At 40.0% G+C, this 22,962-nt stretch overlaps 1 protein-coding gene across 1 annotated transcript in view; it reads right to left on the bottom strand.

The window, feature by feature from the left end:
- The window catches only part of DENND5A (DENN domain containing 5A), a 118,930-nt gene that overhangs the window by 10,321 nt on the left and 85,647 nt on the right, over positions 1-22,962 (bottom strand). Inside the window, exons 10-16 of the mRNA XM_049780668.1 lie at positions 20,690-20,783; positions 17,410-17,541; positions 16,977-17,129; positions 10,240-10,324; positions 6,550-6,634; positions 5,459-5,587; positions 796-917 (exon numbers count right to left, since the gene is read on the bottom strand). Of these exons, the coding sequence (XP_049636625.1) occupies positions 796-917; positions 5,459-5,587; positions 6,550-6,634; positions 10,240-10,324; positions 16,977-17,129; positions 17,410-17,541; positions 20,690-20,783 (800 nt within the window). The remainder of the gene's footprint in view (positions 1-795; positions 918-5,458; positions 5,588-6,549; positions 6,635-10,239; positions 10,325-16,976; positions 17,130-17,409; positions 17,542-20,689; positions 20,784-22,962) is intronic.

A 22,962-nucleotide genomic window follows, 5' to 3' on the forward strand; every position in this document is an offset into this window, starting at 1 on the left:
TACAAAAAAAAAAAGAAACCATACTACTCAAACACTTAGTCACTGGCCCAAATAATCAGCCATGGAGAAAATTCAGAGACTAGCTCCCACCCAAAAGAACAGGCAGACATCAAATAAAAATAAGGCTCTAAGTCTTCTTTAGAACATGTGTAACTTTTTTCCTTATTCCATAAACATGGGGAATGAAACCCACAGCAGATATATTCTATGTTCACAGGCACATAAAGAATTAGGGCAAAACAGCCTGGATCCAATCTTTTTTTTTTTTAATATTTTATTTAAACACCTTGGTTACAAACATGATTGTGGTTGGGTTTCAGTCGTATAAGAGGATACCCCCCCCATCAACAGTGCATCATTCCCACCAATGTCCCAAATATCCCTCCTCCCCACCCCACCCCCGCCTGTACTCTAAACAACCTTCTTAATGAGTTCTTTCTGCTACTTAAAAGCTTTTTTTCCTGTGTACAGATCTAAAACTTGGGCTGAGTAAGCCTCTCAAGCCCAGAACAAACGTTAAGACTCTATATTCTCTTTATATGCAAAAAGATTTTACCACTTTAACTTTACCACTTATCTGCTCTACCTTCATTGCCTAAATAGGACAGAACAGTACTGAACAAGTGATAATACAATGGCTAAAATGCAAATACACCTCTTTTCCCACAGAAACTAAAGGCAAATACAATACAAATGATAACCCTCTTTCATTAAAATAAAAAAAGTGAATTAGCCTCAGAGAAGCTTATGAAGACTGGCAGTGACAAGGATACTGGAGAATCCAGAACTACTCACAGATAGTTGTGAAGACATTGGTGAAGCAGAAGTAATCAACAGCATTGAAAGAGAGCAGGTGATAGAGGAACTGCTCCTTCTCGTCCTCACAGAGCAGGAAGGCATAGTGCTTGTACAACTTGCTGTAGAGAGGAAGCAATACATCAGTCAAAAAGGAAAGCAACTAAATTCTTCTATTTTTGGAAAGAGACATGCAATGGAAGAAAAGATATAAGGCCTCAAGTTCTTAAGAAACAACTAAAATTGGAATAAGCAAGCTACTTTTTTTGGTTTTTGTTTTTGGGTCACCCCCGGCAGCGTTCAGGGGTTACTCCTTGCTCTAGGCTCAGAAATCGCTCCTGGCAGGCTTGGGGGACCATATGGGATGCCGAGATTTGGACCACTGTCCTTCTGCATGCAAGGCAAACGCCTTACCTCCATGCTATCTCTCTGGCCCCAGCAAGCTACTTTTAATGAAGGTTAGAGGAAAAACATAAGCTAGAGCAATAACAGCAAAAACCAAATTCTACCTATGTGCAAGGGTTTATATTATTTCAATGTCAAGTGTAGGTCATGGGATCTATTTTCCAAAACAGAAACTTGTAATAGTGCAATTAAGGTCCTTTCAGGATTCTAGACAGGTCAATGCCCCAGTGGGGAAAGGCAACAAAGGAATCTAAGTTACAGGAAAGAGTTAAGTCATTTCCTCACTTCTTCAACTGCCTCACCCCCATTGTTTATTTATCAAAGGCCACCTTCTTTATTTTTAATTGAATCACCATCAACTTAAGTTACAAAAATACTCATGATTTAGTTTCAGGCATACAATATTTCAATATCACCAGTGTGCACTTACCCTCCACCAATATCTCCAGTTTCTCTTCCCTACCTAACCTCACCCAGTTTGACTCAGTGGCAAGTACTTTTCCCCTCCACCATTGTTCTAGTGTTCCTTTCCCAAACTTATTCCCCGTTCCCTTCCCCCACCCCCAGTAGTAAACTTCCTACTGAAGACCAATTCTTTCACTCTTCATTTTTATTGTCTTTGGGAATTTGATATTCCCCTACAAAGTTTCTTTACATTTCACATATGAAAGAGACCATTGAGTCTGTTTGTTCCTCTCCTTCTTACTAGCTTCACTCAACATGATAATACTCCGTTTATCCATCCACAAAAAGTGAAGACACAACGAGGGCATAAAATAGTAACTTCTCCAAGTAAAGTGAACAAATACTCAAACACACAGGTCCTCAGCACAAAGAAATGCAGAGGTAACAAAAGAAGGCAATTATGGAAGTTGACAAGATTATTATTGCAGTGGCAATAGAGATGTGATTTAGATATTTATCTATAAAGTTTTTCCTAGAGAGGTTAATAAAGAACTTTTTTTTTTTTTAAAGTTTAAACAGATAATTCACCAACTGGTCTATTAGTGCAGGTAATTGGAGGGTGATGCTCATACACAATCTAGGCGAATGTATCAGGTGAAGACCACAATACAGAATCTTCCTTATGAGGGGCTGGCGTCATAGCACAGTGGGTAGGGATTTTGCCTTGCACACAGTTGACCTGGGTTTGATCCCCTTCATCCCATATGGTCCCTGGAGCCTGCGAGGAATGATTTCTGAGCACAAGAACTCTAGCCCAGAAAGTTTTTTTTAAAGGAGGATAGCATGTGGGCCTGGTGATTATTGCTGATCTGCTTGGGCAAAACTGAGAGTGCAGGTGTAATCCTAAACTACCAAGGTCTTGGGTTTTTTTCCCCAATGCTATCAATTTTTATTTTATTTTATTTTATTTTACTTTATTTTATTTTATTTTGATTTTGGGGCTACACTCAGCAGCACTCAGGGATTACTCCTGGTTCTGTACTCTGAAATTACTCCTGGTATAAAGAGAAAGCACAGTGATAGAGCGTTTGCCTTACGCGCAATCCAGGACAAGACAGTGGTTTGAATCCTGGCATACCATATGATCCCCTGTGCCTGCAAGAATCGAAGGGAGGGAGTGGGGGGGGAGGGAGGGAGGGAGGGAAGGAGGAAGGAAGGAGGAAGGAAGGAAGGGAGGAAATAAGAAAGGAATTACTCCTGATAGGCTTGGGGAACCATATAAAATGCCAGAGATTAAAACCAGGTCGGCTGCATGTAAAACAAACACCCTCCTCACTCTGCTATTGCTCCAGCCTCCACTATCAAGGTTTTAAAATATGGGTACCTGCTATGGCTTACACATACAATTTACCATTTAAACAACTGTCTGTCAAGGGAAGGGATACAACTTGTTTTGCATATATGAAACCCTCAGTTCAAGACTCAACACTGCAAAAGCAAACAGACAAACAGAAAAGTATCTTTACTATAAAGATTCTGGACTGGAGAAATAATACAATGCATAGGGTGCTCTCCTGGCATGCAGCTAATCGGGGTTTGATCCCCAACATCCCATATAGTAAGTACCATGAGCACTACTAGGAATGATTCCTGAGTGCAGAGCCAGGAGTAAGCCCTGAGCATTGCCTGGTGTGGCCAACCCTCTTTTCCCCATCCGGCAAACAAACAAAAAAAGGATTCAAAAGGTTTCATTAATTGGCTTACACAAAAATTTCCCCAGGATCCATTATTCTGCTTTATCATCCTCAAAGAAGTCACCTAACGTAATATACCATGGAAAGTATGCAGTTTTAAATTTTCCAAAACATTTGCAAATGGGGCCGGAGTGGTGGCACAGCTGTAGGGTATTTGCCTTGTATGCAGCTGACCCAGGACAGACCTGGTTCGATCCCCAGTGTCCCATATGGTCCCCCAAGCCAGGAGTGATTTCTGAGCAAATAACCAGGATTAACCCCTGAACTGTCACCGGGTGTGGCCAAAAACAAAACAAAAATAAAACAAACAAACCAAAACGTTTGCAAATGAAGTCAAACAAACTGAAAGATAGTAATGAAGAAGACAGAAGAGATAGCATTTTCATACCACCTTCTTTAACAGAGTGAAAAAAAGGAAGAAAAGACTATAAAATCAAGAAACATGTGTGCAAACATTGTAACTAAAGGATATAAGCCTTGGTGAGCTCTATGACCAATGGAAGGCACCATAACATAATGTGTGACTCTTAGCAACAGCTAAAAATGTGCAATCATTACAGCCAAGCACGTATGTAAACCCTGGTCTTTGTAACATCAATAATGATAATAAAAGAAGAAGGTCAACATTTATTAATAAAATCAAGAGGGGGCAGAGCAATATCATGGTGAGTAGGGTGTTTGCCTTGAACACAGCTGACCTGGGTTCCAACCCTGGTATCCCATATGTATCCCAAGCCTGCCAGGATTGATTTCTGAGCACAGAGCCAGAAAACTCCCAAGTGCTGCCAGGTGTGGCCCAAAACAACCCAAAAAATTAATTAATAAAGAGACAAGTGGCTGAAGTGACAATACAGTGGGTAGTGTGTTTTGTCGTGCATGTGGTTGACCCAGGGTCAATCCAAAGCATCCCATATGGTCCATCGAGTACTGCCAGGAGATATCCTTGAGTGCAGAGCCAGGAGTAAATCTGAAAGGTTAAGCTAAGGGAGTGACCCCAAAAAAATTTTATTTTGATTTTTTTTAAGAAAAATCAGGAGATAAAACCTGTAGAAGCTAGTGTGATAATACAGAATGTAGGGTGATTGCCTTGCACACAGCTGACCCTGGTTCAATCCATAGCATCCCATGCCTGCCAGCAGTGAACCCTGTCTGGATGAGCAGAAATAAGCACTGAGTATAACTGGTTGTTGTTGCCCCAATTTTTTTTAGAATATATGAAACAGGCCAGAGAGAGAGCATGGAGGTAAGGCATTTGCCTTGCATGCAGAAGGACAGTGGTTCAAATCCCGGCATCCCATATGGTCCCCCGAACCTGCCAGGAGCGATTTCTGAGCCTAGAGCCAGAAGTAACCCCTGAGTGCTGCTGGGTGTGATGGGTGTGACCCAAAAACAAAAAAAAAAAAGAATAGATGAAACTATAGATTTAGTGGTTCCTGAGTCTGACAGCTTTGTAATCTCTTCCCTCTCCCTTTTTAGATGGAAAGTAAAGAGGGACAAGGCCTGGCCCTGCATTCAGGAATTAATCCTGGAGTGCCCAAGTGGCTATATGGGATGCCAGGGATTGAACCTAGGTTGGCCACACGTAGAGAAAATGCCCTATCCCAATGTAGTAACTACTATCACTCCAGCTCCATGTACTTTTAATTCTCTGGTTCTTTTCTCCCCTGTACAGAAAAGAGAATGGAAAAATGTACTGCACCCTAAATCTACCTGGTTGTAGAAATGAGGAACTCCTAAACTCTGAAATACTCAGTAAAAATCCTTTTCTTATTACTATCACTTTAAGAAAGCTGATTTGAAGTTTGGGAAGATACTGCTAAATTACTTTTACTATAAATAAAGAGGGAGGAAAGAAAATACTACAAAATCATTGTGTGTGTGTGTGTGTGTGTGTGTGTGTGCGCGCGCGCGCGCGCGTGCGTGTGCACGCACGAATAAAATTTAAGGTTATTGACTGATGTACGCAAGGTACACTAATATATCCCTTCCCTCCCCCACAACCTGACTGGATCCTCCCATTGCTTCCCACTTAGGCTTTTCTAATCCTGCCCCCAGCAATCCTGAGAACCATTTCCACTCTGAATGGAGTAGATCCTTACTTGGTGAGTTCATGATCTGAGAGAAGCTGCTTCAAGTGTCTGGAGAGTAACTTTTTTTCCATGGATAGTCGGACCCATGCTCTGGCCTTACCCACATCAGTCTTGATTTCTCCAATGTTCTGGATATGCCTATAAAAAGAATAAGAAATGGGAAATAAAAGGTGAAGTAGCACATGCACTAACAATACCTCTCTCTATAAATCAAAGGAGAAAGGTCTGGAAGATAGCTCAAAGAATGGGAGTACATGCTCTGCACGTAGGAGGGTTTGGGTGTGGCCCAAAAATCAAAATACACAGTAATAATCATAATAAATAAGCAAGGACAAGAGCAATAATAAAGCAGGTAGAGCACTTGTCTTATATACAGCTAACCTGGGTTTGATCCCTAGCACCCCATATGGCCCCCAGAACCCATCAAGAGTGATTCCTGAATGCAGAGCCAGGAATAAGACCCGAGCACTACAGGATGTGCCCCCAACTCCAAAAAAAACACAGAGATACTGAAGCACACCTATCCTAGTAAGAGAGTATTCATCTCTCTTGTACTCTAATTTCTGGGTTTTCATGTAATTTTGCTACAATTCTATTAAGGAAAGAAAAAAGAACAGAATGAAGAAACAAAAGAATAAAAAGGGGCCAGACCAATAATACAGAGGGCAAGGGATCTACTTTGCAGCAGCTACCTGGGTTCGATCCCCGATATATCATATGGTTCTCTAAATACTGCCAGGAATAATTACATGGAGTGCAGAATTGTGAGTAATCCCTGAGCATTACTGGGTGTGACCCATAAAACAAAAACAAACAAACAAAACAAAAAAGAAAAAGTAAAAAGAAAAGAGAAGAAAAGAGGATAATTCAGGGTCTTTAAGCTTTAAGATCCTGCTTTAATTTTCTAAAAGTGTCAGGAAACCCAGCTACATACATAATTCAACAAATGCATCAGGAAGCATACAACCAATAAGGAAGATTTCCTATTCAGCTGAAATGTAGAAGTCCAAGTCACCAAGCCTCTCTATTTAAACTATTACACACCTACGCAGTAACTAAATACAGGATTTTAATGATTTACTCTATGAGTGTAGGCTGACCTCATATCCTGAATGAGAGAGATCCTCAGGGGAGGCATGACTGAGCTGGCATCAGACTTCCTCCGTTCTGAATCAAGAAGTACTCCTAGAACAAAAAATAAATAAATAAATAAAGTTGTAATGTCCAAAGAGACGAAGAGCAAAAAGCTGTCTAATCATTATCTCAAACCAATAAATCTGGTCAATGTTTTTATAAATATTTATTAAATATTTGCTAACAACAGATTTTTTATTTTCATTGAGATCATATCGCTTCTTTCACAATTTATAAGATAGCCAAGTGGCTGGAGCTATACAGTACATCAGAGAAAGGCATTTTCCTTGCATGCAGCTGAGCTGGATTTAATCCCTAGTACCCCACAGGGTGCCCTGGAGTCCTCCAGGAGTGATTCCTAAACACAGAGCTAGTAGTGAGCCTTGAGGACTGCCTGGTGTGGCCCAAAAGCCAAAAACAAAAACAATAACAACAAAAAGATAGTCAAGGAAGGTGTGACAATATGCCCACTTCACAGATAATGAAACTAAATGTTCAAACAGGTTAGCTGTTTCAACCTTGTCACCAAGTAACAAAGACAGAATTAGAAAACAGATCTCCTGACTTCTAATACATCGAAACTTTAGCATAATTAATGGAAACCGCCCTGTTCTAAAAGAGCCAAGAAAATATTCCAGAATATGTAGGACTTCCAGATAAAATACCTTTATATTCTCAGGTGTAGCCAACATTGGACATTTAGAATGTAACCTTAGAACTTTTTAACAATAGTTTGATCCATTATGAAATCTTCTATAGCCTAAGAGCATTCTTCGTTGGGACCAGAAAGAGTATAGTGGATAAGGTGCTTGCTTGCAACCTGGGATTGATCCCAGGCATCCCATTTGATCCCCTGAGCATCGCCAGGTTTGATTCCTGAGTGTGGGAGCCAGTAATAGCTCCTGAGCATTAACAAGTGTACCTCCCCCCCAATTTTTTTTTGTTTATTCTCATAGATAGAAAATGGGTCCCAAAACTCTTTTTAAGGCTACATGGAGAGTTGGACTTTCACCTAACTATACTCCCCCAAGGTCAGAACTAACTGAAGTCGATGAGTTCAGGAAAAAGAAAATAGGGGCCAGAGCGATAGCACAATGGTAGGGCATTTGCCTTGCATGCGGCCAATCCCGGAAGGACCACGGTTTGATTCTCAGAATCTCATATGGTCCCCTGAGCCTACCAGGAGTGATTTCTGAATATAGAGCCAGGAGTAACCCCTGAGCATTGCCAGGTGTGACCCAAAAACCTAAAACCAGAAAAAAAAAAAAAAAAAAAAGGACAATGAATTCAATTTTTCCCCACTTAAAATCATCCATTAGGATTGAGAACATTTGGATAAGAACCTAATGGAAGGGAGACAGACTGAAGAGATAACTCAAAGAAATCAATTCATGTTTCACATGCTGAAGCCAGATACCTAATCGCCAGTACTCCTTGGTCCCCTGAGTACTGCTTAGGGTGGTGACCCAAAAATAGAACAAAAAAGATAAGCAATCTCCCCTATAGATGTATGACAGTTGGAATCAGATATGCCATTTGGATAGCCCACTATGATGACAGTTGAACTTGCACATGCCTCTTGACACACACCCTTGTCATGCAGAGTATAAAAGGAAAAACCTGAACAGTTGGAAGAGGGTCCAGGATAATAATGACCAAAGCAGCGCCTGCTGGTCTGCATGGGGGATCAGCATCAGACATGCTGTCTGCTTTGTATCTATTCCTTTCTCTTTCTTTCTTGTACTAGGGCCTCCCCCAGCCATCCCAGGCCAGTGAATTTCCATATCTATCTATCTCTCTCTCTCTCTCCTCTCTCTCTCTCTCTCTCTCTCTCTCTCTCTCTCTCTCTCTCTCTCTCTCTCTCTCTCTCTCTAGTGAATTTCCATATCTATCTATCTCTCTCTCTCCTCTCTCTCTCTCTCTCTCTCTCTCTCTCTCTCTCTCTCTCATTCTCGCAGGTGGTTGCTACATGTTGGCATACATGTTGGCATCCCTGGGCGGGTACTACGAGGCCCCTGTGAGCCTTGCAGCACCAGACCCTGGCAGACTTGGGCCTCTGCAGCCTTGCAGCAGCTGAACAGCAGGCAGACTTGCAAGATTACTGTGGTAACCTGCTGGATGAGAGCAATTTCTACAAAACTTGCCAGTCATGGAAAGGGAAATAAAGAATGCTATAAGGAGGATGAGGCCAGAAGATAGCACAGCAAGCCGGGAGATGCCTAGAATACACCCAACCTGGGTTCAATTCCCAGCACCCAATTTGGTCCCTGAGCACTGTTCGATGTGGCATAAAAACAAAATAAAACAAAACAAAATGTTGGAAGGGAGGAGATACTGCCAACTAGAGAACTGTCTAAGAAGGGACACTGTATAAACAAATAACACAGGCCCACTATGATTAGTAATGTGGCTCAGTGGTAGAGAATATGCCTGGCATGTTTGAGGTGCTGGGTTCAATCACCAGCACTATGCCTCCCACAAGTTACATTTGTCTATTTGTTTTGGGGTCACACTCAATGATTTGTTTATTCTGGGGTCTGCACTCAGAAATTACTCCCAGGGGTGCTTGAAGGACCATATGGGATGCCAGGAATCAAATCCAGGTCAGTACTTTGATAGGCAATCACTCTACCTGTCCTACATCCTTGGCACCAGAATTATATTATTTTTTTTTATTTTTAATTCTTAAAATATTACTAACCATACCAGGAGACAAGGTGCTTCCTCTTCTATTAACTCACTGTTTGATGGGGACCAGAATGATAGTACAATGGACAGGGCTTTTGCCTTATAAGCAGCTGACCCAGTTTTGATCCCTAGCATCTGATATGGTCCCCTGAGCCCATCAGAAGTAACCTGAGTACCAAAAACAAAACAAAAAGACAAAAAAAAATCCACTTTTTGGTCTTCTTTGTTTGTTTGTTTTTGTTTTTGGGTCACACCCCGCAGTGCTCAGAGGTTACTCCTGGCTCTATGCTCAGAAATCGCTCCTGGCAGGCTCGGGGGACCATATGGGATGCCGGGATTCAAACCACCGACCTTCTGCACGCTCGGCAAATGCCTTACCTCCATGCTATCTCTCCAGCCCCCACTTTTTGGTCTTGAATAAATTCAGTTCCTATGATCTGAGTTTCTTTCTCTTTATAAAATAAGGATGCTAGACTAGAACTCAGTCCCTCCCAACTCTAACAATTCTAGAAACAAAAAAATGTAACAGATCATTTCACAAGGCAAGAAGTGTTTGAAGGCAAGAATGTCAGACTCTCTTAAATAACAGAACAGACTATCTCAATACCAAACTCAGAAAACACTGAAAACAGCTTGCTCACAGCAAAGAACATCAGTACCTCCCAAATTCATTTAAAACATAAATTAATTCTAAAATAAATCAAATAAATCAAATATAATAAATCAAAATATAATAAATATAATAAATCAAAAATAAATCTTCTCACTAACCAAAATCTTGACATAAATTATTTAATGAAAATGTATCATTTTTACATGCTCTTTGGATCAGAGCCCTGTGTCTTAATATTTAAAACAAAAATAGTCCAGAGAAAGTCTGTGTCCCAGTCTGCAGTAAATGATCACACATGTGTGGCACTGAGAATATGGATGGAAAGTTTTCTATAACAGTGCAAAAGATATCTTACCAGAAGTACCAAGGCTTCCTGATGTGAGTTTTCTCTGACGGTTTTCTTGATAATGTAACAGGTGAGACCACAAAGCTGACTTCCCCTGAGATTGATGGAAGAGAAAAATCTATGAGTTTAAACTTCAGATGTCTAGGTAGCCAGTGAGTCAGGATGTTTGAACATATACATACAAATTTTGACTTAAATTTTTTTTATCTATTCTATTTACCTTGATGCATATCTGGATGCAATATATACAAATATATATACTCTTACTAAAATCCAGGAGGAATATAAAAATCGCAGGGAAGTAAAAAGGAAATGGCCCTATTAGAATAGAAAGGATATAGCCAAAGAAAATCTAGCCAGGGGTCAGTGAATAGAAAGAAAAAATAAAATTCCCTATCAACCTTTAACCAGTTTAATGTCAGCTTGAACAGTGCACGGTGGCTTTTGCAGAAGAGCTGGTTATTTGTTTTTCCCCACTGGTAGCCATTTCAGGCTAGCAGTTTCTGATCGTTCCTAAATTTCCTAAAATTTAAAGGCTTTCCAGTCCTGGTTGCTGTCTGGAGAGAACAAGTCATCATTACAATGAGGATTTACTACTGAAGAAACCTACAACAATGTGAACCAGTACTTAACTTGTACTTTTTTTTTTTTTTTTTTAGTTTTTGGGTCACACATGGCAGCGCTCAGGGGTTACTCCTGGCTCTAGGCTCAGAAATCGCCCCTGGCAGGAACAGGGGACATATGGGATGCCGGGATTTGAACCAATGACCTTCTGCATGAAAGGCAAACACCTTACCTCCATGCTATCTCTCCAGCCCAACTTAACTTGTACTTTTACAGTAAAATGATATCTGGAAAAACAAGCATTTTAATTTAAATACTTTGACATTTTGCAATTAGCCTAGCTAGTGAGCCCAATAATCACCTAGCAGTTTTTTTTTTGTGTGTGGGGGGAGGGTGGAGGGCCGCACCCAGCAGCATTCAGGGGTTCTGGCTCTGCGCTCAGAAATCGCTCCTGGTAGGCACAAGGGACCATATGGGATGCCATCTTAGGTGGGCCACATACAAAGCAAAGGCCCTACTGCAGTACTATCACTCTGGCCCTCACCCAGCAACTGTTTTTATCTTTCTAATCTTCCTTCAGTACACAGTGACCCTTGTGTGAACAAAATCTTATTTCAGATTCAATTTAAATGTACCAACATAGGGGCCAGAGCCATAGCACAGATGTAGGGCATTTACCTTGCATGAAGCCAACCCAGGATAACCCTGGTTCAATTCCCAGCACCCCAATTGGGCCCCCAGTCAGCGAGAAGCAATTTCTCAGTGCAAAGTCAGGAGTAACCCCTGAGCACTGCCAAGTGTGACCCCAAAAAACAAAACAACAACAAATAAATGTACCAATGTAGTTAATAACTATAAATGAAGCATTAAGTTTGATTCAGTAGAAATATTCATTATAATGACTAGGGCCTGGAGAGATAGCACAGTGGTAGGGCGTTTGCCTTGCAAGTGGGGGACCCTGGTCCAACAGTGGTTCAAATCCCAGCATCCCATATAGTTCCCATATGGGATATGGTCCCACATGACTATTTGGGACACTAGGAGATCAAACCACGGTCTGTCCTAGGTCAGCCACATGCAAGGCAAATGCCCTACCACAACACCACTGCTCTGGCCCCTAAATATACTTTACTGGGCTAGACCAATAGCACAGAGAGTAAGATGTTCGCCTTGCATGCAGCTGGTCCGAATTCTATCCCCAGCATCCCATATGCCTCCCTCCCAAACTTGCTAAGAGTAACCCCCCAAAAAAGAAATTACTTTTCATTCTTATAGGAACAGTAATAGTACAATGTTGCTTTTGCTTTGGTTCTTGCTTTAACTTCTATCTCTTCCCAGAGTGTTCTAAAATAGCAAATTGCTCTGCCTTTCCAAGGTCAGAAACAAAGATATTTTACTACTACAATTATAATAATAGTTTTTTTCTTTTGTTTTTGTTTTGTTTTGTTTTGTTTTTTGAGTCATACCCGGCAGTGCTCAGGGGTTACTCCTAGTTCTACATTCAAAATTTGCTCCTGGCAGGCTCGGGGGAGTATAAGAGATGCTGGGAATCGAACCACCATGCGTCTTGGGTTGGCTGCATGCAAGGCAAACACCCTACCTCTGTGCTATCTCTCGGGCCCCATGTTCTTCTCTTATTTTCAGGTTTTCAGACTGACAACCCTGAAGCCCAGTGAAACATTGTCTGGGCCTAATTAAAACTAAGATAGCATGAGGTTTCACACTTTTTGCAGGCAGGGTCTGCAGTCCTTTGTCAATGTGCAGAAGTTATAGAAGACTGACTGACCTTCATTCACCCTTTTTCCCCTTAAAAGATTTTAAGGTGTTAGAGTCTGAGCACAATGAATGGGTAGGGCATTTGCCTTGCACATGGCTCACCAGAGTTCATTCCTGGCATCCCATACAATTCCCCGAGCCCTCCAGGGTGATTCCTGAGCACAGAGCCAAGAAGCCTGAGTACCACCAGGTGTGGCCCATAATCATATTCATATATATATATATATATATATATATATATATATATACTTATATATATATTTAAGGTGGTGAAATCTCTAGTGGGGAATGAAGAAAGCAGATAGATAGGGTAGGGCCCCTCCACCCCCATGGCAATGAATTCTTGGAATGTTAGTAAGTTCTCAGGACATAATAAAACCAAGGGAAGAATTTGAAGAAGTTGTCACTAGTCCAAAGGCAACCAGGAAACACCTGTGGATACAAAACTAAGACCTGATAGGAGAAGCTCCAGCAGAAACAAAAGAAAAGAAGGGAAGATCAAAGATCAGATTTCTCTCTGGCAACTACAACAGGACTTTTACCTCATAGCAAGCCCCACATGGGGGCAGATTTGTAGAAATTCCATATAAGCCAAATTGGAACATTGGAAGTGCACACATATACTCCATGAACATGGTCCCCACATGCAAGTTACCTGCATCTCCCCTAGAGATGTGTACTCTCCTACTTTCATGCTGGATTGTATACTGGGTCTCTCTCCTCCTTTGGAAAAGTATGCATTCTCAGGGGTTACTCCTGGCTCTGCACTCAAAAGTTGTTCCGGGCTGGCTCGGGAGACCAAATGGGATTCCAGGATTCTAATGCCGCCTGTCGGCTGCATGCAAGGCAAATGCCCTACCATTGTACTATCTTTCCGGCCCCTGCATTCTCTCTTGAGTGTACTTAAGAGAGCATATTCAAGAGCATACTTGACTATATGGGAAGCTGGGAATTCTGGAATTGAACCCGGATCTCTCCCAGGTCAGCTGCTTGTAAGGCAAATGCCCTACCACTATGCTATCGCTTCAGTCCAGTTTTTCAAAATTTTAAGTACATGATATACATTTTCAAGAGCTTTTAAAAAATCTATATCAGGGTCTGGAACAGTGGCGCAAGTGGTAAGGTGTCTCTGCCTTGCACGCACTAGCCTAGGACAGACCACAGTTCGATCCCCCGACATCCCATCTGGTCCCCCAAGCCAGGAGCGATTTCTGAGTGTATAGCCAGGAGTAACTCCTGAGTGTGACTGGGTATGGCCCAAAAACAAAAAAAAAAATCTATATTCATACTTAAAAATCAGAAATAACTAAAAAAAATAAACAAAAAAAATAAAACAAAATAAAGGATTGAGTTAAATATGGTATTGATAAACATGGGTAAAGAAAATAAAACTAAGCTTTTAGAAGAACTACAATTTCAAGGAACATCCTAGGCTCTACTCTAGTGTATTTCATGAATTGATTTGTCAAATTCTTGTAAGGCCTTACAGACATGGGTACTTACAAGATCTTCACAGATATAAAAAAAACTTAGAAAATATAAGTATCTTGACCGTTTCTATAAAATTATTAAGTGGTCCTTAAACCCAGATCTAAGTCTAAGTACCTAAACATTTTACTATCACCTAAAAACGTATAAAAGAAATGAAAAAGATATTATCAGATGATAATAATCAGATATTATCAGATGAATAAAAAATCATGTTATGATACATAACTCATTACAAAGTGCAAGTATACAGGAACATACATCTAGAAGTAGAAAGTGTACAACCTGAAATGTATATAGCATTGTATGTCAGTGATCAATCTGTAATTTTGGGAGGGGGGATTTGGTCACATCAACAGTCTCAGGGATTACTCCTGGCTCTGTGCTCTTTGCTCAGGGATCATTCGTGCTGATGCACAGGGGAACCTAGATGATAGGGATCGAACCTAGGTCAGTGACAAGAAAGACTAGAGTCCCACCTATTGTACTATCTCTTTGGCCTAATAAATAAGTAAATGGGGGGGGGGCACACCCGGTGGTGCTCAGGGGTTACTCCTGGCTGTCTGCTCAGAAATAGCTCCTGGTAGGCACAGGGGACCATATGGGATGCTGGGATTCGAACCAACCACCTTAGGTTCTGGGTCGGCTGCTTGCAAGGCAAACGCTGCTGTGCTATCTCTCTGGCCCCAAATAAGTAAATTTTAATTTAAGAAAAGATTCGTGCACAATATGATATTTGGATTAAAAAAAAAAAAGCTTTACTAACATCACTGACATAAGATTCATACTTAAAGTGCAAAAATACCATGCAAAAATCCTTTGACTTTTGCATGAGAAACACACTAATACACACACACCTACTGTTTTAGTGTATTTGCTGAATTATGCAAACATCACAACTACATAACTTTATAATTACATAACATTACCACCCAAAGCAATTTCATATACATTAGTATTTACTCTTTTGTTCCTCTTTTGTTTTTAAATTTCTCTTACGACAATTATGTCAGGGAAAGAATCTTAGCTAGAATCATAATAACTTTTCAACATTGTGAAAAATCATCAGTCTGTTTTCCCCAAAAAGGTTGTAACATTTGACATTCTCATGAACCATATATGAAGGTTCTAATTAGACAGTATCCTTATTGGCAACTATTAGTTTCTGTCTTTTATTTTAGTTATTCTAATAGACATAATGAATTTCATAGCAGTTCTACTGGATTTTTTAAATATACAGCTGCATATGCTTACTTGTATATAAAAAAGTTTTGAACAAATAACCATAGTAAGACTTGGTCATAAAAAAGGAAACTCTAGGAAGGTAGAGACCTTGATCAGCTTTGTTATTTGTGTGGGTTTATAACAGTGTCTCATATATGTGAGACCTGTGCAACACCACTGAGTCACATCCCAGCATGTACTGGACTGTTTTCTTCACTAATGTGGGTCAAGTAATGAACAGTAGCTGCCTGACACATTGGAGGCATTAAGTGTTTCTGAATACTTACTATATATATATTAGGTTTTATATATATAAATATATTAAATATATATTATTATTATATATATAATAAATATATATTAAATATTCAAAAATGCCTTTGAAAAAAATTTTAAATTCTTCTCAAATTAAGTGACTTAATAATGCCTTCCTTTCAAAGTACTCCATCTGTTCCATTCAAAGCAGAGTATTTTGAAAAAGAAAATTCTATGAATATTAAGTAGTAAAAATCAAATGGAGTCAAATTCCTAAAGTATTTTCTCAAAAAAAATACTAGCTAACCTATGTATACAAATGTAATGGTAATAAAGACCTTTTTACTGGGAATGCAAAATTAGTAAATGACCCTTAGAGTATTTGTTATAGTCTGAATACAAGCTCTTTTTGTTTGTGTTCTAGCTCTAATGTGGGCCAGCTGCCAAGAGAGATATAGCAGGTTGACCTACACCGCTATCCACATGAAGGAAGACAGAGTTTTTTAAAATAAAAACTGATAAATCTATTTATTAAAGTACAGCAAGTAGGACACTTGCCTTGCACGTGCTGATAAAGTTAATCTCTGACATCCCGTATGGGACCCTGAACATGGCATGATCCCTGAGCGTGGGTAAGTCTTGAGCATAATAAGATTTGGCTCCAATGTAAAAAAATTTTTAAAAATTAATTAATTAAAAAAAGATTTATCAAGCTTAATTTCAAAAGTTTATGTGAATGATATGATCCAAATTAGGGAAATAGCTCAAAAAACTAGAACATGTTAGATACAATCCTAGATACAATCCCTAGCATAACATGGCCACCTAAGCACCATCAAGTGGGATCCCAAAAAAAACAAATAAAAGGGGTCAGAGAGATAGTACAAGTCTGCCTAAAATACTATGACCAACATAAAGGTGTGCTTGCCTTATTGATGGCCAATCCCAATTCAATCCCCAGCACCTCAGGTGGTCCTCCAAGAACCACAAAGAATGATCTCCAAGCTCAAAGCCAGGAGTAAGCTCTGAGCACAACCAGATGTGGCACCAACAGAAAAACAACATAAAAGCATAAATCCATTTAGTTTGTTCATTTATCTCTTTCAACTTTCATTCCACAAGCAACCAAACATATTCTTTGAATCAAAAGCTGAAAAAGTATGCGAAGAGACTTCAGGGGTCTCAAACTCACAGCCCGCGGGCCGTTTGCGGTCCTCCATACAACATTTTGTGGCCTTGCCCTAGAGGAATTTGTTTTGTTTTGTTTTGTTTTAGTTGTTTGGGTCAGACCCCCCAATGTTCAAGGCTTACTACAGACTTTGCACTCAAGGATCACCCCGACTTTGCCTCCTGCAGCCCCCAGGTAAATTGAGTTTGAGACTCCTGGAAGTAAAACAGAAAGATCGTTTGCTGTTGAGGAGAGGTATAACATTTATTACCTGTTTCACCTGGAGCCCATGGCTCCAGATCCTTTCTAGGAGATCACAGAGGCTGGCAATCAAAGTGTTCTCTTCTACACCTGTGATGTTCACTTCCCCATGCCCAAGTTCCACAGCTTCTCGACCCATCTTCTCCACCAGCATCCTCTTGGTCTACAAAGAATCAGTCAGTAGGATTACATGAAGTAGGATCACATATTCTGGTCCCCCAAGCCAGGAACGATTTATGAGCGTATAGCCAGGAGTAACCCCTGAACATTACCAGGTGTAGCCAAAAACAAACAAACAAACAAAAATTAGCAGACTTTTAAAATTCGTTATTATCCTGTTATATTATATTAGTCATATATATAAACATATATATATCCTGTTATATTAGTCATATTAAAGGAAAAAAGTGGTCAGAGTTGGTCTCACCTTAGCTGATACTCACCTTATTACGACATTCTTTCAGCAAGCCCTCTACAAACTTCCAGTTGGTTTGGGCAATCACTGATGGGGAAAGATTGGACAGTTTGGGCTGGCGTATGGTACTGCCCATGTTCCTGGCTTCCTGGATGTACTTCTACATGAAATAGAAAAATCAATGACAGTTCGAACTCACTAACCACAGGCAAACAAATCTAATAGGTACCTGTAGAGGGCACTATTATCCCAAACTTTCCTAGGCTCCTAGTTGGAGGCAATATTTAAGGAGTAATCTTTTTTTTTTTTTTTTTTTTTTTTAATAAGGAGTAATCTTTTTATCAAATGATTTTGGAAAAAGCAATAATGAATGAATTCTGATTATTTTAAAGCACTCCATATGAGGTGAAGTCCAGTGATTAACTATACTCTAATGATATAAAAAAAATACATAGTTATGCAGCATGTAGAGTTCATTAGGCAAATTCAATTAAATCTTAAAAGCAATGGTGAGAAAATATTTTATACCTAAGCTGCAAGGAACCTAATTCCTCTGCCCATATCATACAGACTTCTATCCTTGCCTTTTTTGGTTTTGTTTGTTTTTGTTTTGGGGTCACACTGGTGGGACTTAGGTTACTCCTGGCTCTGTGCTCAGAAATCCCTCCTAGCAAGCTCGGGGGAACATATGGGATGCTGGAAATTAAACCTAAGTCTATCCCAGGTCAGCCACATGCAAAGCAAATGCCCTACTGCTATGCTATCTCTCTGGCCCCTACCTTCGCTATTAATAAAGTATAACCTTGCAAAATGAAGGCCTGAAAAATAAGAAACAACTGCATTTTCTGGGATTTTTATGATATGCTGGTGATTTGCCCTCCATATGCTATTTAATACAAAACTCATATCAAAGCAGTTTACTAATACACACAGAACCCTCATTCTCCTGTGTTTAGAATCAAAAGTTTTATTTTAGACTTCTTTCTCCCTTGTATTTATTTCACTAACATATCTCTGTTTTATCTTTTAACCCTTTAAATTGTCCCTGTTACCAATTTCTGAAGTTATCTACATCCCCTAGAGAAGTTAGCTCCTCTAAAGCAATCTTAGTTGATGATTAATTGACCTCTACTCTAATAAGTGATCCAACATTGGTTTGCCTTTTTCACGTAGCCCTTTCAAAAGACTACTCTACTAAAATAATCTGTGTACCCTTAATAAATGGTATTTCTTTAGGACAAGAATGTCTTCTTGTCATCTTCACATTTTTATGTATTTATTAATGGGTCTCCTAAGTGGTGCTCAGGAGATTCAAGGAAGATTCCTCCCAGCAATTCTTGGCCAACAGGCTGGCAGTTCAAGGCAAGAATTGTACCCTGGGCCCGGAGAGATAGCACAGCAGCATTTGCCTTGCAAGCAGCCGATCCAGGACCAAAGGTGCTTGGTTCGAATCCCGGTGTCCCATATGGTCCCCCGTGCCTGCCAGGAGCTATTTCTGAGCTGACAGCCAGGAGTAACCCTTGAGCATCGCTGGGTGTGGCACAAAAACAAAAACAAAAACAAAAAACAAAAAAGGAATTGTACCCTATCATGCTTAGAGTACAAACAAAAGCGAATGCATGCGAGGCATGTGCCTTAACCCTGTACTATTTCTTTTGCCCTATCATCATTACATTTTAAAGTGCTTAATTATTACTTATAAAAACCATAAAAATCATGCTCAATAGTTGAAATAATGATAGTGAAGAAAACCGAAGGGAGACATTCAAACCACCCTCAGAAAAGCTCGACATATAACTGCATCCTATAAATCAGCAATTAAAACTTTATAATCAGGACCAGAGACATAGTTTAATTGTCTGAGTATATGTTTTGTATACAGGAGACCCAGGTTTGGTCAGTGGCAATGACTGGTCCCTCACCATCGCTGGAAATTACTCCAAGAAGAGCCAAGGTTAGCCCCAAGGTAATTTAGGGTGTGGTAAAAAATAATAATCATAGCCTGTTATTTAAATTTAATCCCTTGGACCGGAGAGATAGCATGGAGATAGGGTGTTTGTTTGCCTTGCATGCAGAAGGACAGTGGTTAGAATCCCGGCATCCCCATATGGTCCCCCGAGCCTGCCAGGAGTGATTTCTGAGTGTAGAGAGAGCCATGAGGTAACCCCTGAGTACCACCAGGTGTGACCAAAAAATAAATAAATAAATAAATAAATAAATAAAATTTAATGGTAAAAGCAGGCAGTCACATGTTCGAAATGGGCCAGCTCCGTAGACTCACTCTTTTCTCAAATAAGACATAGGGGGCCAAGTGATAGCACAGTGGGTACAGCATTTGCCTTGCATGTGGCTGATCCAGATTTGATCCCCGGCATCCCATATGGTCCTGAGCCTGCCAAGGGTAATTTCTGAGCGCAGAACCAGGAGTAACCTTGAGCACCCCAGGTGTGGCTCAAAAACAAACAAACAAAAAAGATGTAAACCAAGCAGTGAAAGATTATAGCTATACCAGCTCACAAAGCAGAAAGCTGGCCATTTCAAAAGGAGAGGGTGTGTCAAGATAACACCCCACCGAAACCATGCTCACAGTCTCCATCACCCAGAATCACCATTTCCCTGCTGGCCTATTTTAAATTGAAGTTACCAAAGAAAATAGGTAAAAAGTGTCTGCTTCCCATATTTTGAGATCCACAACAACCCAAATTCAGGTATTATTCTTCCTCAATAAAAAGCATCTACAAACACTCATATGAACAGTCTTACAAATTTTAAAGGTATTTCTCCCAAGGTTCAGTTTTTAGTCTTACAAAGTTACTGATACATCCCAATGAGTATTATGTATGAGTAACTACTGAAAGAGTAGTGCTGGCTTCCAAGACCTGACATCATTCCTAAAGGGGGTGGCAAACAGGACCTGGCTTAGCAACTTACAGCTACATACAAAACACTATACATACTGGATTTGTTATAACCAAGACCCAGAGCCAATTACTAATTCTTATTTATAAGAGATCAATGTTAGGAAAGGAGAGAAGAGTATGGCATATTAATAATTGGATCATCCCGGGGCCGGAGAGATAGCATGGAGGTAAGGCGTTTGCCTTTCATGCAGGAGGTCATCGGTTCGAATCCCAGCGCCCCATATGGTCCCCCGTGCCTGCCAGGAGCAATTTCTGAGTCTGGAGCCAGGAATAACCCCTGAGCACTGCCGGGTGTCACCCACAAAAACAAAACAAAACAAAACAAAACAAAAAAAAGAAAAATAAATAATAATTGGATCATCCCTTGATATTATTAAAATATCTCACCTCCCTCTGGTCATTGTCTAAACGCAGATGTTCTGTGTGCTGCTTCTGTCGATCTTTCCGTCTCCACTGGGCAGGAGCATTCCTTTTTGTCCACCTAAAGGAATCCAAGCAGGCAATTAAAAACATAACACTAAGGGGCCAGAACGATAGCACAGCAAGTAAGGAGTTTGCCTTACAAGTAGCTGACCAGGTTTAATTCCCAGTATCTCATATGGTCCCTAAGCCTGCCAGGAATTATTACTGAGTACAGAGCCAAGAGCAACACCTGAGCACAGTCAGATGTGGCCCATAAACTCCCCCCAAAAAATAAAGAACATAACGCTAAGAAAGTAAGGTCAACTAACACAAGAAAACTTATCTAGGGGCCAGTGTTGCACCAGAAACCACTAAGAAGTCATAAAGAACTCAAAGAACTTGAGTAAGAGGATCATAGGAAACAGAGACTATTAAAAAAGATAAGAGAAAACTCCCTAGGAAACAAAGACAAGAATTCTTGTTTGTAGCTTATCTACAGAAACTTCATGTGCAGGGTAGGAAGATGGTTTAAAGGACTAAGAATGCTTTAAATGCAGGAGCACCAAGTTTTCCTGTAGTACAATATCCCCAAAGTACCAAAGAGTATTCTCTAAGTCCTGTTGGAACAAGTTAAAAAAAAATTTAAGTACAACTTCATGTGCATGAAAAAGTGCTTATCATCACTTATCAATAGGGAAAACAAACAAGACAATAAAAAAATATCATCTTACACCAGTGAGGATGGCACATATCAAAAATACTGAGAACAATACAAAGCACTCAGAAAGGTGAGCTCCAAAAAAAAATCTAGTAAAAATACTGGAAACAATCTCTGTTGGAGGGGATGTGGTAAGAAAGGAACTCTTAACCACTACTGGTGGGAATGCTGCCTGGTCCAACCTCTATGGAAAACAGTATGAAGGGTTCTGCCATCAGACCCACCAATTCCTCTTTGGGTTATCTATCCCTAGGACAGAAAAACATTCATCTAAAGGGATGTATGCACACCATTATTCATTGCAGCACTCATACTAGCTAAGACTTGGAATCAACCTAGATGTCCAACAACACAAGACTGGATCATGAAGATGTAGTACATATATACAATGGAATACTACATAGCTGTAAGGAATGATTCAATCATGCAAACTGCAGTTACATGGATGGAACTGGAAGATATTATAAATGAAGTAATCCAGAAGAAGGACAAATATAGAATGGTATCACTTATATGTGGTATTTAGAATAACTGCATGAAGAAATGCAGTGGTCTAAGCAGGAGTTGATTTAAACACCCTTGGCCCCAAAGTATTGAGAAAAGGAAAGAAACTTAGTGGAAGAGGAGAAACACAAATATGAAAGGATGGGGCCAGGGGGCAAACGATCTTAGTTGCATTGATGGAGATTAAAAAAAAAAAAAGACATAACTAAATATCCAAGTCAAAGGCAACAACAATGAAATCAAGAGACCCAAACTTTAACAATCTAAACTGTTATACTGGCAGGCTGGGGGCAGGGGATAGCATGAGATGCACTTGGAGAACATTGGTGAAAAAGATCAACATTGGTGGTAGGATTGGCCCTGATTCATTGTATGTCTGAAACCCAACTATGAAAGATTTTTGTAAATCACAATGGTTTCAATCAAATGAAAAAATTTTTAAATTTTCATGTACAGATCCAAAACTAAACTCATTAAGTTTTTCTAAATTTCGATTCACTTATTTCCAAAGAAAAACATCCTGCTAAGTTACTACTTATACAGTTATAGTTACTTCAAATACATTTTCTCAAAGACATATGCAAGTTATGCTCTATTTGGAATTCAGTCAAGAAATTATTTTAATCCATTTACAGTCTGGCTTTTTGCAACTTCTGGACATGGAAAAATATTGCACCAATTTTCACACAGTAAAAGAGTATTGGTGGCTAGGTAAATAAGATTACTCAGATCAGGCATGCATGACAGGCATGTAAATTTGTTCAGTGACACATGTTCAAAAACCTGAACACCATAAATGAGACTCTAAAGACCTCTATAAACATTGTTAAGTTCCTGGGAGACCCTATACCACTGGTCCCAAAGAGCATTACATCATCAGGCAGGCTTCATTGGCCTAGCATTGTTAGAAATTGTTGGGGCCAGAGAGATAGCATAGAGGTGGTGTGTTTGCCTTGCATGCAGAAGGACAGTGGTTCGAGTCCCGAAATCCCATGTGGTCCCTGAGCCTGCCAGGAGCGATTTCTGAGCATAGAAC

The sequence above is a fragment of the Suncus etruscus genome, chromosome 9, assembly GCF_024139225.1.
Source record: "Suncus etruscus isolate mSunEtr1 chromosome 9, mSunEtr1.pri.cur, whole genome shotgun sequence".
In the NCBI taxonomy this organism is placed as follows: Eukaryota; Metazoa; Chordata; class Mammalia; order Eulipotyphla; family Soricidae; genus Suncus; species Suncus etruscus.